The sequence below is a fragment of the Gymnodraco acuticeps genome, unplaced genomic scaffold (genome assembly GCF_902827175.1).
Source record: "Gymnodraco acuticeps unplaced genomic scaffold, fGymAcu1.1, whole genome shotgun sequence".
NCBI lineage: Eukaryota > Metazoa > Chordata > Actinopteri > Perciformes > Bathydraconidae > Gymnodraco > Gymnodraco acuticeps.
The window spans coordinates 83728-100115 of NW_022992352.1; the positions used below are offsets into that span (position 1 = coordinate 83728).

Here is a 16388-nt window from a genome sequence, read left to right on the forward strand (position 1 = left end):
GCAGGAACAAACAGACGGTTAACAGGACAGGCACTTGGGGCTGGGTGTTCAGCATGAGAGCGCTTGACCTTATCCTCCACCTCCCAGGTCACCAGACCAATGACACATGTAGAAGCGATGATATTCTCAGTATGAGATGGAGAGCTCTCTGGCTGGAACTGGCGAGACAGGGCATCGGGTTTGATGTTCTTAGAACCAGGTCTGTATGAAAGAGAAAAATCAAAGCGTGTGAAAAACAGAGCCCACCTGGCTTGACGAGAGTTCAGCCGCTTAGCTGAACGGATGTACTCCAAATGTTTGTGGTCAGTCCAGACCACAAAAGTCTGCTCTGCTCCCTCCAACCAGTGTCTCCATTCTTCCAGGGCAAGTTTCACTGCCAACAGTTCTCGATTTCCAATGTCATAATTCCTTTCTGCTGGGGACAGCTTTCGAGAGAAGAAGGCACACGGGTGCATCTTCTGATCCTCGGCCGACCGTTGAGAAAGAACTGCCCCAACTCCAGTGTCGGACGCATCTACCTCTACAGTAAACTGCCGAGTAGAATCTGGAAAAATCAAAATAGGAGCAGAGGTGAAGCGTGACTTTAACTCACCAAAAGCCCCTTCGGCCACAGAGGACCACCGGAAGGGAATGTTCTGAGAGGTGAGAGCTGTGAGAGGAGCGGCAACCAAACTGTAGTTCCGAATAAACCTCCGGTAGAAGTTGGCAAAACCCAGAAAGCGTTGGAGCTCCTTGCGTGTTGAAGGGCGTGGCCAGTCAGTCACCGCCTTGGTCTTTTCAGGATCCATCTTGATGTTTCCAGTGGAGACCACAAATCCCAGGAACGGGACTTCTGTGGTGTGGAACACACACTTCTCGGCCTTGACAAAGAGGTGGTTCTCCAAGAGCCTCTGGAGGACTAGGCGAACATGGACCACATGCTCCTGTTTTGACTTGGAAAAAATCAAAATATCATCCAGGTATACAAAAACACAGATATTGAGAAGATCCCGCAGAACATCATTCACCAACCCCTGGAAAACTGCAGGTGCATTGGTGAGTCCAAAAGGCATGACTAAATACTCATAATGTCTACTAGGAGTGTTAAATCCCGTCTTCCACTCGTCCCCCTCCCTGATTCTTACCAAATGGTATGCCTTACGTAGGTCCAGCTTGGTAAAAATAGTAGCACCTTGTAACAGTTCAAATGCAGAGGAAACAAGTGGAAGGGGGTACCTGTTCTTGACAGTGATGTTATTGAGTCAATGCATGGGCGCAGAGTCTTATCCTTCTTAACCACGAAGAAAAAACCTTCACCAGCAGGAGATGATGAAGGCCGGATAAGCCCTGCATCCAAAGAGTCATTGATATACTTCTCCATTGACTTAGTTTCAGGAGCCGATAAAGAAAAAAGTCGACCTCTAGGAGGAGAAGTACCAGGTAACAGGTCAATAGGACAGTCATTAGCACGATGAGGCGGGAGTGAGGTGGCCCGAACCTTGTTAAAGGCCTCTTTAAGGTCCCAGTAATCCTTGGGAACACCGGAAAGGTCTTGACACTCAGAGATAATCGAGTTTAATCTCTCCTGTTTTAAACAATGTTTTTGGTTTACTGTCCTATAGTATACATTGGATTGTTTGATTTCTATCTGTATTTGTGTGTGAAGTGATGTTTGTAGCACTTTCCTGAATCACAGTGAAGATATTGAATCTGAAGCAAAAGCATATTTTCAGAATCAGAATTCCTTTATTCGTCCCAAAAAGTGGAAATCTACATTATTACATCAAAAGAAGTAAAGTGCAGATACAGTGAAAAGAGTAGACTGTATATTCAAATATCACAAAGAAGGAAGACATTATTAATAATAAAGAATCACAATAAGTGAAAACACATAATAAGTACAACACGGTTACAATTATTTATCAGCTGTGATCCTGAACAGACTGAACTCTCTGGGCAGCAGGGAGGAAGTCTCTGGAACAGGAGGAGACTCTTCCTCCTACAGAGGAACCAGAGACGCTGAGGAACCAGGGCTGAAGCCAAACCCAAACCCAGCATAGAGAGGTTCAGTGAATGTGGTTCTGAAGGTGTGGAGGTGGATCAGTGTGTCAGAGGAGACTCTGTAGAAGGAGAGAGAGCCAGCAGGATGATCCAGATACACTGCTACTCTACCAGAGGAGGAGCGGGAGAAGGAGGAGGAGGAGGAGGAGGAGGAGGAGGAGGAGGAGGAGATCTGTGTTTCCCTCTTATTGTGCCAGACAGAGTAAAGACCATCAGAGCATCTCAGACTCCAGGACTGATCATTCCATCCAAACACACAGTCATATCTGACTCCTCTCCTGCTGATTCCTCTGTAATTCACTGATATATGAAACCCATCCTCTCCACTCGACCTCCCAGTAACAGCGACCAGTCAGAGCTTCTCTGCACATCAGCTGAGGCCAGTAATCAAACCTCTCTGGATGATCAGGATATGGCTGCTCCTCCTCCACACATGTCACCTTCCTGTTGTCCTCAGACAGTTTGAGGTTCAAGCTTGCTGTGTTTGTGTCGAGTGAGAGTTCACAGGAATCTGAGGAGAGGAACAGCAGCAGTTATTAATCTATCATCTGTTCATTTATTGACACTTTGATGATGAAGGTTACATTTGAAGATGGTGGCTGCTTTGTTTTCAGGAATCAAATCAAACCACACTCACACTTCCTCAGACCGGGTCTCAACCATCGGACTCCAGCAGGCTCCATCCTGAAAGAAGGGGGGGGGGGGGTCAGAGCAGCATGGAGACATGGACATTACATCACTCTCACACACAGAGCTTTGTTATTCTCCACAGATGAACCTACATGTTCACGGTATCATTTTAGATCAGTCAAACATCTTATTAGCCGATAAATAAAGCTCTTTAACTTCAATGATTATTGATCAGAGAATAAGATGTCAGAGTTGATCAGTGTTCAGTTAGTGTTCCCTTAGCATCTGCTAGCAGCAGTCAATGAGTGTTTCTCTACCTGGAACCTGAAGAGGGAAATAAATGCACTTTATTTAAAAGCACCTTTCATGCAACGCACTTTGGGTTTGCTTTGAGCAGTGAAAGCTGCTTTACACATACTTTATTATTATCATGATGAATTCACAGGACATCTGATAGTTCCTCGTTGTTTCTAAAAGAGGGAGGGGCCATTTAGTACTTTAGAAATAGAAGAAGCACTTCAGAATCTATTCAGATACAGGAGCCAGTGCAGATCGGGTCCATCAGGAGTGGGTGATCTCTGCTGTGTTTAGGTTGGTGGATGGATTTTGACTCTAAAGCCAAAATGATAAAAGCAGTTTTGGTCAGCAAATTAAAATGAGCATTGAAATCGAGATGAGAATCTAAAATGATAAAGATGTATTTCTTGTTGTGGTGTCTTCTCTGCAAACACAGAGCTGCTGCCTGAGTCTTATCCACTGTCTTCAGTTCCCTTCAATGTTTTTGTCTTGGCATACACACAGTGGAGGAGAGACGTGTTTGATTCCCTGCAGACTTTCTACGTTTACCCACAAAGAAATGACCAGTCTGTCATTTTAATGGTAGGTTTATACAAACAGTGAGAGAAAGAATATCAATAAGAACATCCAGAAATGTACATTATATAAAAGATAAAAATGTATTTGCATTAAACTGAGTGAAATAAGTATTTGATCCCCTTGCAGAACATGTGTTAGGACTTGGTGGAGAAACCCTTGTTGGACACACAGAGGTCACAAAGAGGTCACAAAGAGGACACACAGAGGTCACACAGACACCACACAGAGGTCACACAGAGGCCACACAGAGGTCACACAGAGGTCACACAGAGGTCACACAGAGGTCACACAGAGGTCACACGGACGTCACACAGAGGTCACACAGACGTCACACAGACGTCACACAGAGGTCACACAGACGTCACACAGAGGTCACACAGAGGTCACACAGAGGACACACAGAGGTCACACAGAGGTCAGACGCTTCTTGTTGGTCTCCAGGTCTGTGAACATCTCAGGAAGGATGTTGGTCCACTCCTCTCTGAAGATCCAAATCCTTCAGGTGTTGAGGCTGATGCTCGGCCTCTGGAAGCTTCAGCTCCCTCAACAGATTCTCTATGGGATTAAGGTCTAGAGACTAGCTAGGACCCTCCCTCACCTCAATGTGCTTCTTCTTTAGACACTCCTGTGTTGCCTTAGCCGTATGTTCAATACCCCACGGGGCCAGATCCTGTGTGGAGCCCAGACCGAGGGCCATTGATGCTCATTTTGTGATTCTTCCATTTAGAAACACACACATTATTCTTCTGAATAATGGCACCAACAGTTGTCTCCTTCTCACCAAGCTGCTTTCTGGTGGTCTTGTAGCCGATCCCAGCCTGGTGCAGGTCTACAATCTCACCCTGAGGTCCTTAGACAGCTCTTTGGTCTCGCCCATGGTGGAGAGGTTGGAATCTGATTGATTGATTCTGTGGACAGGTGTCTTTTAATAATAATAATAATAACTTGGATTTCTATAGCGCCTTTCATAATACCCAAGGTCGCTTTACAAGGAAGAACAGGAGTATAAACAAACATAACATACATAACATAACAAAAGGCAGTCAGACAAAACAACAAATAGATTTGGGGCCGAAGTCCTTGGCAGACAGATGGGACTTGAGGGCCCTTTTGAAGGCGTCAAGTGTGGGGATGTTGTGGATCTCCGCAGGGAGAGCGTTCCAGAGAGTGGGGGCTGCCACACTGAAGGCTCTATCCCCGAAGGTTCACAGGGTAGGGCATGTGGTTTTATACAGCTAACAAGTTGATATCAGGAGTACTTTTTGAAAGGAAGATGAATTATTTGTCTGTGGGAGCCAGAATCCTTGTTTGTTGATCAAATACTTATTTCCCACAGTTAAATGGAAATACATTTTTATCTTTTATATAATGTCAATTTCTGGATTTTCTTTTTGATATTCTTACTCTCAATGTTTATATAAACCTACCATTACAATGATAGACTGTTAATGTATTTGTCTTTGGGCAAACTTAAAATATCTGCAGGGGGTCAAATACTTATTTCCTCCACTGTATATGTTTATAATACCTGAGCGTGTCCAGTCTCCAGAGAGGATCCTCCAGTCCAGCAGACAGCAGCTTCTCTCCTGAGTCTCCTGGATGATTGTAGCTCAGGTCCAGCTCTCTCAGATGGGAGGGGTTGGATCTCAGAGCTGAAGCCAGAGAAGCACAGCCTTCCTCTGAGACCAGACAGCCTGACAGCCTGAACACACACAAGTTCAAACAAGAGAGTAAAAAAACAATAACAAATGTTATTGAAGCAGATGCAACAAAAGGTTATGAGTTCATCCATCATTAATGTACATCGCAATTTAACTGGCTATAAGTTTAACATGTTGATGAATCCTGACCTGAGAGTCTCCAGAGTACAGTGTGGACTCTCCAGTCCAGCAGACAGCAGCTTCACTCCTGAATCCTGCAGGTCGTTGTTACTCAGGTCCAGATCTCTCAGACTAGAGGACTGGGAGCTGAGGACTCAGGACAGAGCTTCACAGCTTCTCTCTGACAGCTTACAGCCACTCAGTCTGAGGAGAAAATAATGAAAAACATTAAAACAATAACCTCAGGGTGTTCCTTTTCATTAATGACTGCCTTATCGCACATTATTCCTTATACCAAATGTACAACAGTTGAATGCTTAAGATCTGTGGGGCCAATTTTGATGATATTGTTATGTCAAGTCTTGGACCTGGTCAAAGACTGTATGTTATTGAATGTACAGTTTCCAGATAAGAGAGACCCATCGTCTCCTCCGTAATTATTAGAGGTCAGCGGAAGAGCAAGAGAGGTCTTCCTCAGATATAATTGAGTGTTGTTAGTTAGTGGTTCATATCCTGCCAAGGTGCCATTACACCTAAAGACGTCATGAGATAACGACCTTTCCACATCTGGAACATACATGTGATAAGGATGTTCGTGTGGCTGGCTGCACGTTGTTCTCATGTGTGTGCGTCATTTAGAAGCTTTGTATGCCTATGTGAAACTTCTACTCTGGGGGCATTCCTGCGATTGGTTGCTGTGAAGCAAGGTGATGTACTCCTTTTATTATTTGTTGTTGCGCAACTGAATAATAATTAATCTCAACCATATCTGTGTTTGTGTTTTATTGATCTCTCTCTCTGTGTCAACATTTAAAGTTGGTGAGCCATTAATTGCACTAACAATATACTGTAGTCTCTTCTCCACGATGGCATTCATTATTGCTTTTCCAGTCAAAAGTCTGATTAACAGGATGAGTGTTTTACATCAACTGTTGTTTATTAATGCTTAATAGAAAAGAAGACTTTGCTTTTGGTTACCTGACTGATTAAAAAAGAGATAAAGACGAAAGGAGATTATAAACGAGCAGAATGAGAGAGAGAGAGAGAGAGAGAGAGAGAGAGAGAGAAGAGGACAGAGAGAGAGAGAGATAGAGAGAGAGAGAGAGAGAGAGAGAGAGAGAGAGAGAGAGAGAGAGAGAGAGAGAGAGAGAGCGGTGATGAAGAATACAAAGTGAGGGAGAAAAAAAACAATTAATAATAGTTTAAGAAAAAATAACTAATCTGACCTGAGATTCTCCAGAGTACAGTGTGGACTCTCCAGTCCAGCAGACAGCAGCTTCACTCCTGAATCCTGCAGGTCGTTGTTACTCAGGTCCAGATCTCTCAGACTAGAGGACTGGGAGCTGAGGACTGAGGACAGAGCTGCACAGCTTCTCCCTGACAGCTCACAGCCACTCAGTCTGAAAAAGAGAAAACAAGCAATATGTTAAAATAATGAACAGAATATTTAAGTTGTGATATATGAATGTTTCTGGACTTACAGAGTCTTCCTGGAGGCTTTGACCACTGGCAGCAGCCTCAGAAGAGCCTCCTCTGAAGCAGAGTATTTCTTCAGGTCAAACACGTCCAGATCTTCTTCTGATGACAGTAAGATGAAGACCAGAGCTGACCACTGAGCAGGAGACAGATTATCTGTGGAGAGACTTCCTGAACTCAGGGACTGTTGGATCTGCTCCACTAGAGAACGATCATTCAGTTCATTCAGACAGTGGAACAGGTTGATGCTTCTCTCTGGAGACAGATCCTCATCCATCTTCTTCTTCATGTACTGGACTGTTTTCTTGTTGGTCTTTGAGCTACTTCCTGTTTCTGTCAGCAGACCACGTAGGATTTTCTGATTGGTCTCCAGTGAAAGACCCAGGAGGAAGCGGAGGAACAAGTCCAGGTGTCCGTTTGGACTCTGTAAGGCCTGGTCCACAGCACTCTGGTAGAGATGTGTTAGTTTAGGTTTGGGTCTTAAGACTTTAGGCCGCCTGGAGGTTGTTGGTTCTTCTGACAGCAGGTTGATACGAGAGTTGATATATTTTCGATGGACATGAAGAGCAGCCAGAAACTCCTGAACGCTCAGATGGACGAAGCAGAACACCTTGTCCTTCTGGTACAGTCCTCTCTCCTCTCTAAAGACCTGTGTGAACACTCCTGAGTACACTGAGGCTGTTCTGATATCGATGCCACACTCTGTCAGGTCGGACTCATAGAAGATCAGGTTGCCTTTCTGCAGCTGCTCAAAAGCCAGTTTCCCCAGAGCCTTCCATCATCTTCCTGCTCTTTGGACTCCAGTGTGGATCTGTCTCAGCTCCTCCATCATACTTGACGTTCTTCACTTTGGACTGAACCACCAGGAAGTGGATGTACATCTCAGTCAGGGTCTTGGGCAGCTCTCCTCCCTCTCTGGTTTTCAACACCTCCTCCAGAACTGAAGCAGAGATCCAGCAGAAGACTGGGATGTGGCACATGATGTGGAAGCTTCGTGAGGTCTTGATGTGGGAGATGATGGTGCCGGCCTGCTCCTGATCTCTGAATCTCTTCCTGAAGTACTCCTCCTTCTGTGGGTCAGTGAACCCTCGGACCTCTGTCACCATGTCCACACACTCAGGAGGGATCTGATTGGCTGCTGCAGGTCGTGTGGTTATCCAGAGGCGAGCAGAGGGAAGCAGCTTCCCCCTGATGAGGTTTGTCAGCAGCACATCCACTGAGGTGGACTCTGTGACATCAGTCAGGATCTCAGTGTTGAGGAAGTCCAGAGGAAGTCGACTCTCATCCAGACCGTCAAAGATGAACACGACCGGGAACTGATCAAACCTGCAGATTCCTGCGTCTCTGGTTTCAGAGAAGAAGTGATGAACAAGTTCCACCAAGCTGTACTTGTTCTCTCTCACCACGTTCAGCTCTCTGAAGGTGAATGGAAATGTGAACTGGATGTCCTGGTTGGCTTTGCCTTCAGCCCAGTCCAGAGTGAACTTCTGTGTTAAGACTGTTTTCCCAATGCCAGCCACGCCCTTTGTCAGCACTGCTCTGATTGGTGCATCTCTTCCAGGTGAGGCTTTAAAGAGGTCTTCTTGTCTGATGGGTGTTTCTGGTCTGTCTGGTTTCCTGGATGCTGTTTCAATCTGCCTGACCTCATGTTCATCATTGACCTCTGCAGACCCCCCCTCTGTGATGTAGAGCTCTGTGTAGATCTGGTTCAGAAGGGTTGGGTTTCCTGCTTTAGCAATGCCCTCAAACACACACTGGAACCTCTCCTTCAGGTTAGACTTCAGTTTACGCTGACACACTCCAGAACGACTTCCTGAATGAACACACAACAAAGCAGATCAATGAGTCAAGACTTTTCTTATGCTTTGTTCCATCTCTTGAGACTTTAGTCAACATTTATCCCGCTTGTTAAATCTCTATAGAAACCCTCTTACTGCTCTGCAGACGGTCAGCCAGCTCCTCCTGCTTCATGCTCCTCAGGAAGTGCAGTGAGATGTTCAGAAATGCCTCTCTGCTGCTCCTCCTCTGCTCTTCATCCTCACCGTCCAACACCTCCTCATCCTCCCTCTGACTCTCCAAGCATTCTGGGTAATCTGAACTCAGAGCCTTCTGGATCTTCTTCAGCTCGTTCTTCACAAAAGTGATAATGTTGTCCTCCAGCAGCTGGAACAGAATACATGAACAACACAATCAAACTAAAGTCACCAAACATCAGATCCATGTTGGACAGACTGACAATCCACTGATCTACAAAGTGCATCATGGAGTTGACTGTGAGCAGAACAGATGTAGAGTAGCTGTAGTTCATGTACAGACCATAAATGTGGAGTCCAGCTGTGTCTGATGCTGCTGGGCAGACTGACCTCTGGGAACCTCTGAGCTCTGCTGGTCCTCTCTGTGAGGAATCATGAAGACATAACTCACATTATCTCTGATATGTTTCAGTGGTGCTGGAAATGTGGATCAGGTGCATGTGTGAGCAACGGGAGAAAGGAGGGGGGCGAGATAAATCACTGGATTTGTCTGGGCCTCACACGTGGCACCAGCTTTAGCAGCAGTAGAAGTTACATTTGAAACTAAAACCTCAAAATAAAGTCTTATAGACACATGAATTGGTGCAAAGGTTAAAGGGCAGTAATATCACTCATCCTTGACTATCACTTAGACCCCGTTTACACGAGGACGATACGGGTTGTATCCGCATAGTTTCTCTTGCATATAGCCCTGTCATTTACACAAGGCCGTAACAAAACGATAGAAACGGACCCCGCAAACGATAACGGGTCCCAACGTGGATAGATTTGCAAACAAAACGCTCTGGGGGGTCAAACGGATCTGTGTGTACGCCTATACGATCATTTTATGATAACGATTAAATAGCCCTGCCTCTCCCCAGCTCTCCTGCTCAGAGATCAGCTGCTGGGCTGTCAGGAGAGGGGGAGGAAAAGAGAAGCTCCGTTTATTATTCTTATATTATTATATAGAGTCGTTATCAATTTGTTTTAAATCTCAATAAATACCAAAGAAGACCTCTGACCGGCACTTTTCTAATTTTGTCCGGAAGATTTCAACTTTAACGGACATGTTGACCGGCGGAAAAAAATGTTAACGGAAACACTGCCGCACGGTTCCCTCGTCCCTTGGAAGAGGCGGAGAGGTGGGTGTTTTTCATTTGCTGGTGGACTAACTGGAGAGATCTACAGCAGGAGAACACGCCGTCCACCACAGAGAATAAACAGAAGGGCAACTATGCAACCTTGCTCCGGGGTCTTCTTCGCTGCTTTCGGTGTATTTTCTGGCGGCAGCCACTTACAGGTCCGGCATATGTCCTACAGCGTTTCCAGCGTTTCCAGCGGTCTCGTGTGAACAGACACGTTAAATGAACCGAATGCGTGTGAACGGAATACTTTTTTGAGAACGCATACAGTGCGTAAACGCAAACGTTCCCGTGTAAATGGGTTCTTAGAAGTGCCACGCACCAAAATGAAAATAATCAGCGATTGTAATCTTTGTTTAAGGTTTAACAATTACATTTAATTTACTGTGATCAATGAGCCGTTTAATTGTACAATAGAGCACCAGGTGAAGAGCAAAACACTATACACAGCAATTACACATATTTTATAAATGAGAATCAAACACTGCTGCAAATACAGGGAAACATTGACCTCCAACTGACGAGGAGCAATGGCAAACACACAGGTATGTATTCACTCAGAGCTGATCATAAGCTGGAGTAGACGTCCACACAGTTGAGTTTCCCTCCCTTTGGACGCAAGCTGCAGGATTACAGAACTCCAGCTTTACTTAAGAAGGAAATAAATATAACTCAGATGAGAAACACTGAAGGTAAACAAGACCTTTATTTCTTTATTTAAAGAAACCTTCATCCGATTCAGAAACAGGTTTATTGCCAAGTTGGTTCACACAGACGAGGAGTTTGTCACGGTGTTTATGGTGCTTAAAGCTTTAAAACCTGATACGCCTTATAAATGCTCAAAGCTGCTTTTATTATAAAGGAACCAGAGAAGTGTCTCACCAAGAACATTCAACAGAGCCACACTTTCTTAGCTGGGTCAATGAAACCTGATGGGAGGGACGTTTATTCACAAATAACCCTCTCTGGAAAATCCTAAATTGTGGAATAGTTTGGCCATTAAAATGCTTTTTGATTCGATTCCTGGCAAGAAGTGTATATTGCACTCTTAGAATCCACGTCCAGTCGATGTGTAGGATATATAGTTTGATAGATATTACGAAGATGATATGAGGTCTCGCCAGGATAACGTGTATGCAGCTTCCATGTAAAGTTAGCGTGGGTGAAAACAGTTTTTCCGGTCTCGAAGTTTTCATAATAAAACCGGAAGTATTCCCCTCACTGTCAAATGATTACACAGTGATATCTGCATTACTCATCCACTAAGAAACATCAGTTTGTCCTTGTTAATTACACAACATTGATTGGTTTAAATTGTGTACAAGGCTTTTGTGTTTTTAACCTTCAATTCAGAGAAACAAATAGCTTTTTCAGAGTTTAGACACTACAGTTTCCGAAGACACTACACTACCCAGAATCCCCAGGTATCGTTTGGGACTACAACATCCGCCTTGCTTTACAAACCCCGTAATTAGTCATCAAGCCCTGTGATTGGATGTTGGATGGCAGTGCGACAAGGTTACGCTGAGCGTCAAACAGCTCTTGAAATGGAATGGAACCACGCCAGACTTTCCAATACTGGAAAGCCCCCGGCTCAATACTTACTTTGCAGATTCTGATTAATGATGTGAAATATAAACAACCCTTAAATCAGACTTTAGTTACACCTGAGTCAAATTTAGGGAAGGTGATCGTCAAGTGCCAAAATAAACTATGCAATATATTGGACGTTAAGTACTTTGTCAGACTTCATATTTATCTGTGGATAACCCTAACCTTTTTTTCTTATTCAAAAGAAGACCTTAACTTAAAGTATTCTTTAATGTTTGAATAAAGCCTAGTTGGTCTGTTTTGAAAATCCTCCTGTTAATATCTTTGGACGTCCTGCACTAAAATGTTTTATTGTAGAGATCCCTACAGTATCTTCTTGATATTTTATATTCTATATTTCTATCATGCCTTCTACTTTCCCCCAATGTTGTATGTAGGCTACTCTTAATATTGAAATGTTTTTTGGGTTAAAAAAACAGTGGTGTAGTTAATAAAACATAATAATATCAAACATAATATGACTATTAACTTTATTGTGAAATTAAAAAAGAACTGTAAAGGAAAATACAGTTTCAGTCTCTCGATGTGAAGCTTATGCATTGTACCATGAACCTGTATAGACCTGTAACAGTCAACTGCATGAGGAGTTGGAAAGGTAGTAAATAATATCTTTAAAAACTACAAAAAAATCCCTTTCGATCAGCTGTGCACCGTTATGGTGTAAATATAACCTATCTACCAATTGGATCAAATATAAAAGTCAGCCGAATTAGTGTTGATACTGCAAGGAGACGTATTGTGTGAAAAGAAATGGAAGATGTTGTTTAATTGCTGATATATTTATGATCCACGTCACGTATTCAGTTTTGCCGGCATTTCTTACAGTTTGTCAAAAGGTCTTCTCATCAGGGCTCTATGAATAAATAAACACGGCAGATATGTAATATTTAATGCAGCCGAACCGTGTATTACAATGCCGTTATGTAATGACTTCCAAAGAGAAAAGCAAGAACACTCGGAATAAACTATTATTTTATTATAAAAAAATGCTTTTAGGATTTCATATCGGATAAACACCAAATCCCGACATGCATTGCGTCTAAAACAAATCAAAACCTCTGAAAAAAGAAAGGTGTCTCTCAGAATCTAAATAGAAAAACCTATGGGAAAAACCCAAAAGTATTGTATACAATTTAAACCAATTAAGGCGAGACACCCCAGGTGAATAGGGTAATTTTTTTAACTTAAAAGTATCAGCTAGACATTTCTCCAGTTAATTACTTACAATAAGGCAATTGTCTTTTGTATTACAAGTTTTCTGAAATAGCATGTTTAAATATGCAAATTATCCATTATCTCATAAAATATGCACATATTTTAACACATTTCAGGAATCGAAAACTGAACTTTGGATAAAGCCAGGTTCAAAATTCTTGTTTCATTTTGTAGTCATATTAGTATCTAAGGCTTTTACAGAAGGGATATTGGATATCTCTTTTTATCACTCCATAAATCAGAAAATACTGTCAACAGCCCTAAAATATCAATTTTCGCCATGTTTTTAGGTATACAATGTTGTATAATTCAGGCTATGAATGATATATGAACAAACCCTTCGGTAAAAGCCTTCATAATATTGATAGGAATATAACTGGAAGGTTTCGTGTATCTACGTGCTACTGAAGTTGAAATTTCGAACTCAGAGTAGGAGAAAAAACTCATTTTGAGAAAACTACCTTTAAAGATTGCAGTGAGGCGCTAGCTAAACCCTCCTGTTCTTTGGATGATAGCTTGCGCATCGACGCACTCCGTGAAGGTATTTCATGTTCGGGGTCATTTTTTTTATATAACCTTGCTTCGTGCAAGTGACAATTGTTGTCGTCTTCTCTGTGAACGTTTTTTTCGCCGTTCTTTTGCCATTTTGAGATTTCAATTTCCAGCGGAAAGCTAACCAGGAAGTGTTTTAGCACACCACGTGACGCATCTGAACGAATCACGTTGTCAGAAATTGACACCAGCCAATGAGATTTCGTTTATTGGTTTAAGACCCCTTTGTGCTTTCACGATTGGTTGCTGATACAAAGGAAATTACCATATTTCGATCCGATGAGATTGTGCAGGAGAGACACAGCTTTCCAACGATATCTCTGTTGACATGGTGCACACAGCGGTCGCGGTACTTTATGTTACGTTAGAATGCTAACTTTTGGTGAATTTAGGAGAAATCTACAGACGCAAATAGACAAACTATAGTAAAATAAACACTTAAATGTGTATTTTGTACGTTTTCCTTCCAAAAGCCTGAAAGAAAACATGTTATAGAATCAAAATAGCACAAAATCTCAAAATTGACCAGTACTTGAAAAACGATGTTTTTGCCTGCCGTGTCTCGCCTTAATGTCGTATAATTAACTAGGATAAACTGATGTTTTTTAGTTGAGTACTGCAGATATCACTGTTAAATCATTTGATCATTGGTTTTATTATGAAAACGTCGAGACCGGAAATACTGTTTTCACCCCGTAACTTTACATGGAAGCTGCCGCATACCTCAAATCATCTTCGTAATATCTATCAAACTATAGATCCTACATATCGACTGGACGTGGATTCTAAAAGTACAATATACACTTCTCACTAGAAATCTAATCAAAAAGTGTTTTAATGCCAAACTATCCTACAATTTAGGATTTTCCAGAGAGGGTTATTTGTGAATAAACGACCATATGTAACGTTTGCATTCAACGGGAGCACTAGAGGGCGAACACTTTAAAACGTAATTATAGGTCGTATTAAGAGCCTGAACAATCGGCCTATTTGGTCGTATGAGTTGGAGGACTTGTTGCAACTTTCAATCCTCACCTTTGACCAACAGAGTGTCGTCCATCTTTGAAGCAAATAGGTTTGTCCATAGACCAGTCACTCTTCATGGACACACAGCTGGGCTCAGGTTCCTCCAGCCTCCTCCTGAAACATGTAGGTTTGTCCATAGACCAGTCACTCTTCATGGACACACAGCTGGGCTCAGGTTCCTCCAGCCTCCTCCTGAAACATGAGAAAGAAACAGTTAGGAATATGGACCGTCACAATGGTCTGAAATACTATTCATATTATCATGTGTTTAATAAACAGGGACCATGCATATAAATACATGAATCTCAAAGAAGGGATGAGTTATGCCAGATTAAGATCATTGCTATCTGCAGTCCTTAGACAGGTACGCACATAATGATCCTCAAACACTTAAAACCTCTCTTAGTCTCTATCACTCTAAGACTTATACAGTCAGATCAGAGCTCAGAGCATCATATAACAACATGATACTACTTTATTATCAGATCAAGTCTGACATGCTTCTGGCATCACAGCAGCTCCATTAGCAACGTCAACGAGGACAAACATCAAGACAAGAAACAAGAAACAGATATTTACCAGAACAACACAGTCACTGAAGACACCATGTTCATCTGACCTGGGATTTCACTCATTACATAATCATGGTTGGGGTCAGAGATAATGTGGTTGGCCCGCCTCTAAAGGTTGTGATGGTAGGCTGATTCAGAGAGGCTCTCAAATGTTGACCTACGACCTTTGAGCAGATTCTCTTTTTAAAGCGGTGGACAAACAACTGTACCGTGTAGTAAAATCACAGATGTAAAAAATAAAATGAGAATTTATCTACTCTCTAGTCTCTATTTTTTGTTTTGTCCTTTAGCAGATATATTCAATGTGGTCTTTCTAGAAGAGAAGGGTCTGTCAGGACACCCACGTATTTATAAGAAAGTACCTGCGTGATTTTCTCAGTAAGTGTTACAACAGAGACAGATATATTTACCCTGTTTCATCAGAATACTTAAGAATATATTGATTTGGTGAGCCTGTCCGACCTCGAGTACGGAGCTGTTTGATTGGATCTCAGCAGGTTTGGTTATCTCCTGCCACCTTTTTCTTTTTCAGTATTCACTATTTTACTGATCTGCAGTAGAACACCAATATATGAGCCACAAAGACAGAGAAGACGGCACATACAAGAGGGTACTGTGGTGAATGAAGTCATGTATTTATTTGACTACCCAATGCTCTCTCATTGCCTCCCATGTATTCCTAATGTGATACCTGCTCGTTCTACAGCATGTAGGTCTGAAACTGTACCATAATGATGAAAGATCACTTTAGTTTGTGGACAAAATGAACTGTATTTATTGTTTAAACAGTGCTTTAAATATGCTACCTGCTATGGTATAGAAGGCTTCTTTTATCGAGCCTGTCTGACACGTTAAACTCTGGCTTCAGGCTGAACACACCTTGGTAGACCCTCCCTCAGCTTCAACAAGAAGTCTCTGTTCTTCAGTAACAACATGTTTTCTACTGCTGCTGATATAATGAAGTCACATGACGTCCACTTACTCTGTCTCTGAAGGGCGGCCTTTAAAATAGATTGGTGCACCGATAGACTGGTTACTCTTCATGGACACACAGCTGGGTCCAGGTCCAGGTCCAGGTCCAGGTCCAGGTCCAGGTCCAGGTCCAGGTCCAGGTCCAGGTCCAGGTCCAGGTCCAGGTCCAGGTCCAGGTCCAGGTCCAGGTCCAGGTCCAGGTCCAGGTCCAGGTCCAGGTCCAGGTCCAGGTCCAGGTCCAGGTCCAGGTCCAGGTCCATGCTGCTGCTCTGGGCTTCAACACACACACACACACACACACACACACACACACACACACACACACACACACACACACACACACACACACACACACACACACACACACACACACACACACACACACACACACAGAGCTTTGAGTGTGAATAATGCCTGCTGAGCTCTGGAGAAGAGGACAGT

General features: G+C 43.0%; 1 protein-coding gene and 1 pseudogene across 3 annotated transcripts in view; both read right to left on the reverse strand.

Moving 5' to 3' along the window:
* Positions 1 to 16153, reverse strand: part of LOC117542141 (NACHT, LRR and PYD domains-containing protein 4E-like) — a 76053-nt gene extending 59900 nt beyond the window's left edge. The window contains exons 1-2 of one of the 3 annotated variants that reach the window (XM_034209608.1): positions 15958 to 16153; positions 14413 to 14595 (exon numbers count right to left, since the gene is read on the reverse strand). In XM_034209608.1, the coding sequence (XP_034065499.1) occupies positions 14413 to 14595; positions 15958 to 16019 (245 nt within the window). In that variant the 5' untranslated portion in view covers positions 16020 to 16153. The remainder of the gene's footprint in view (positions 1 to 14412; positions 14596 to 15957) is intronic. The other 2 variants (XM_034209607.1, XM_034209605.1) reach the window with 2 other exon arrangements.
* On the reverse strand, positions 1704 to 5554 carry LOC117542142 (annotated as a pseudogene).
* Positions 16154 to 16388: the final 235 nt, after the last annotated feature.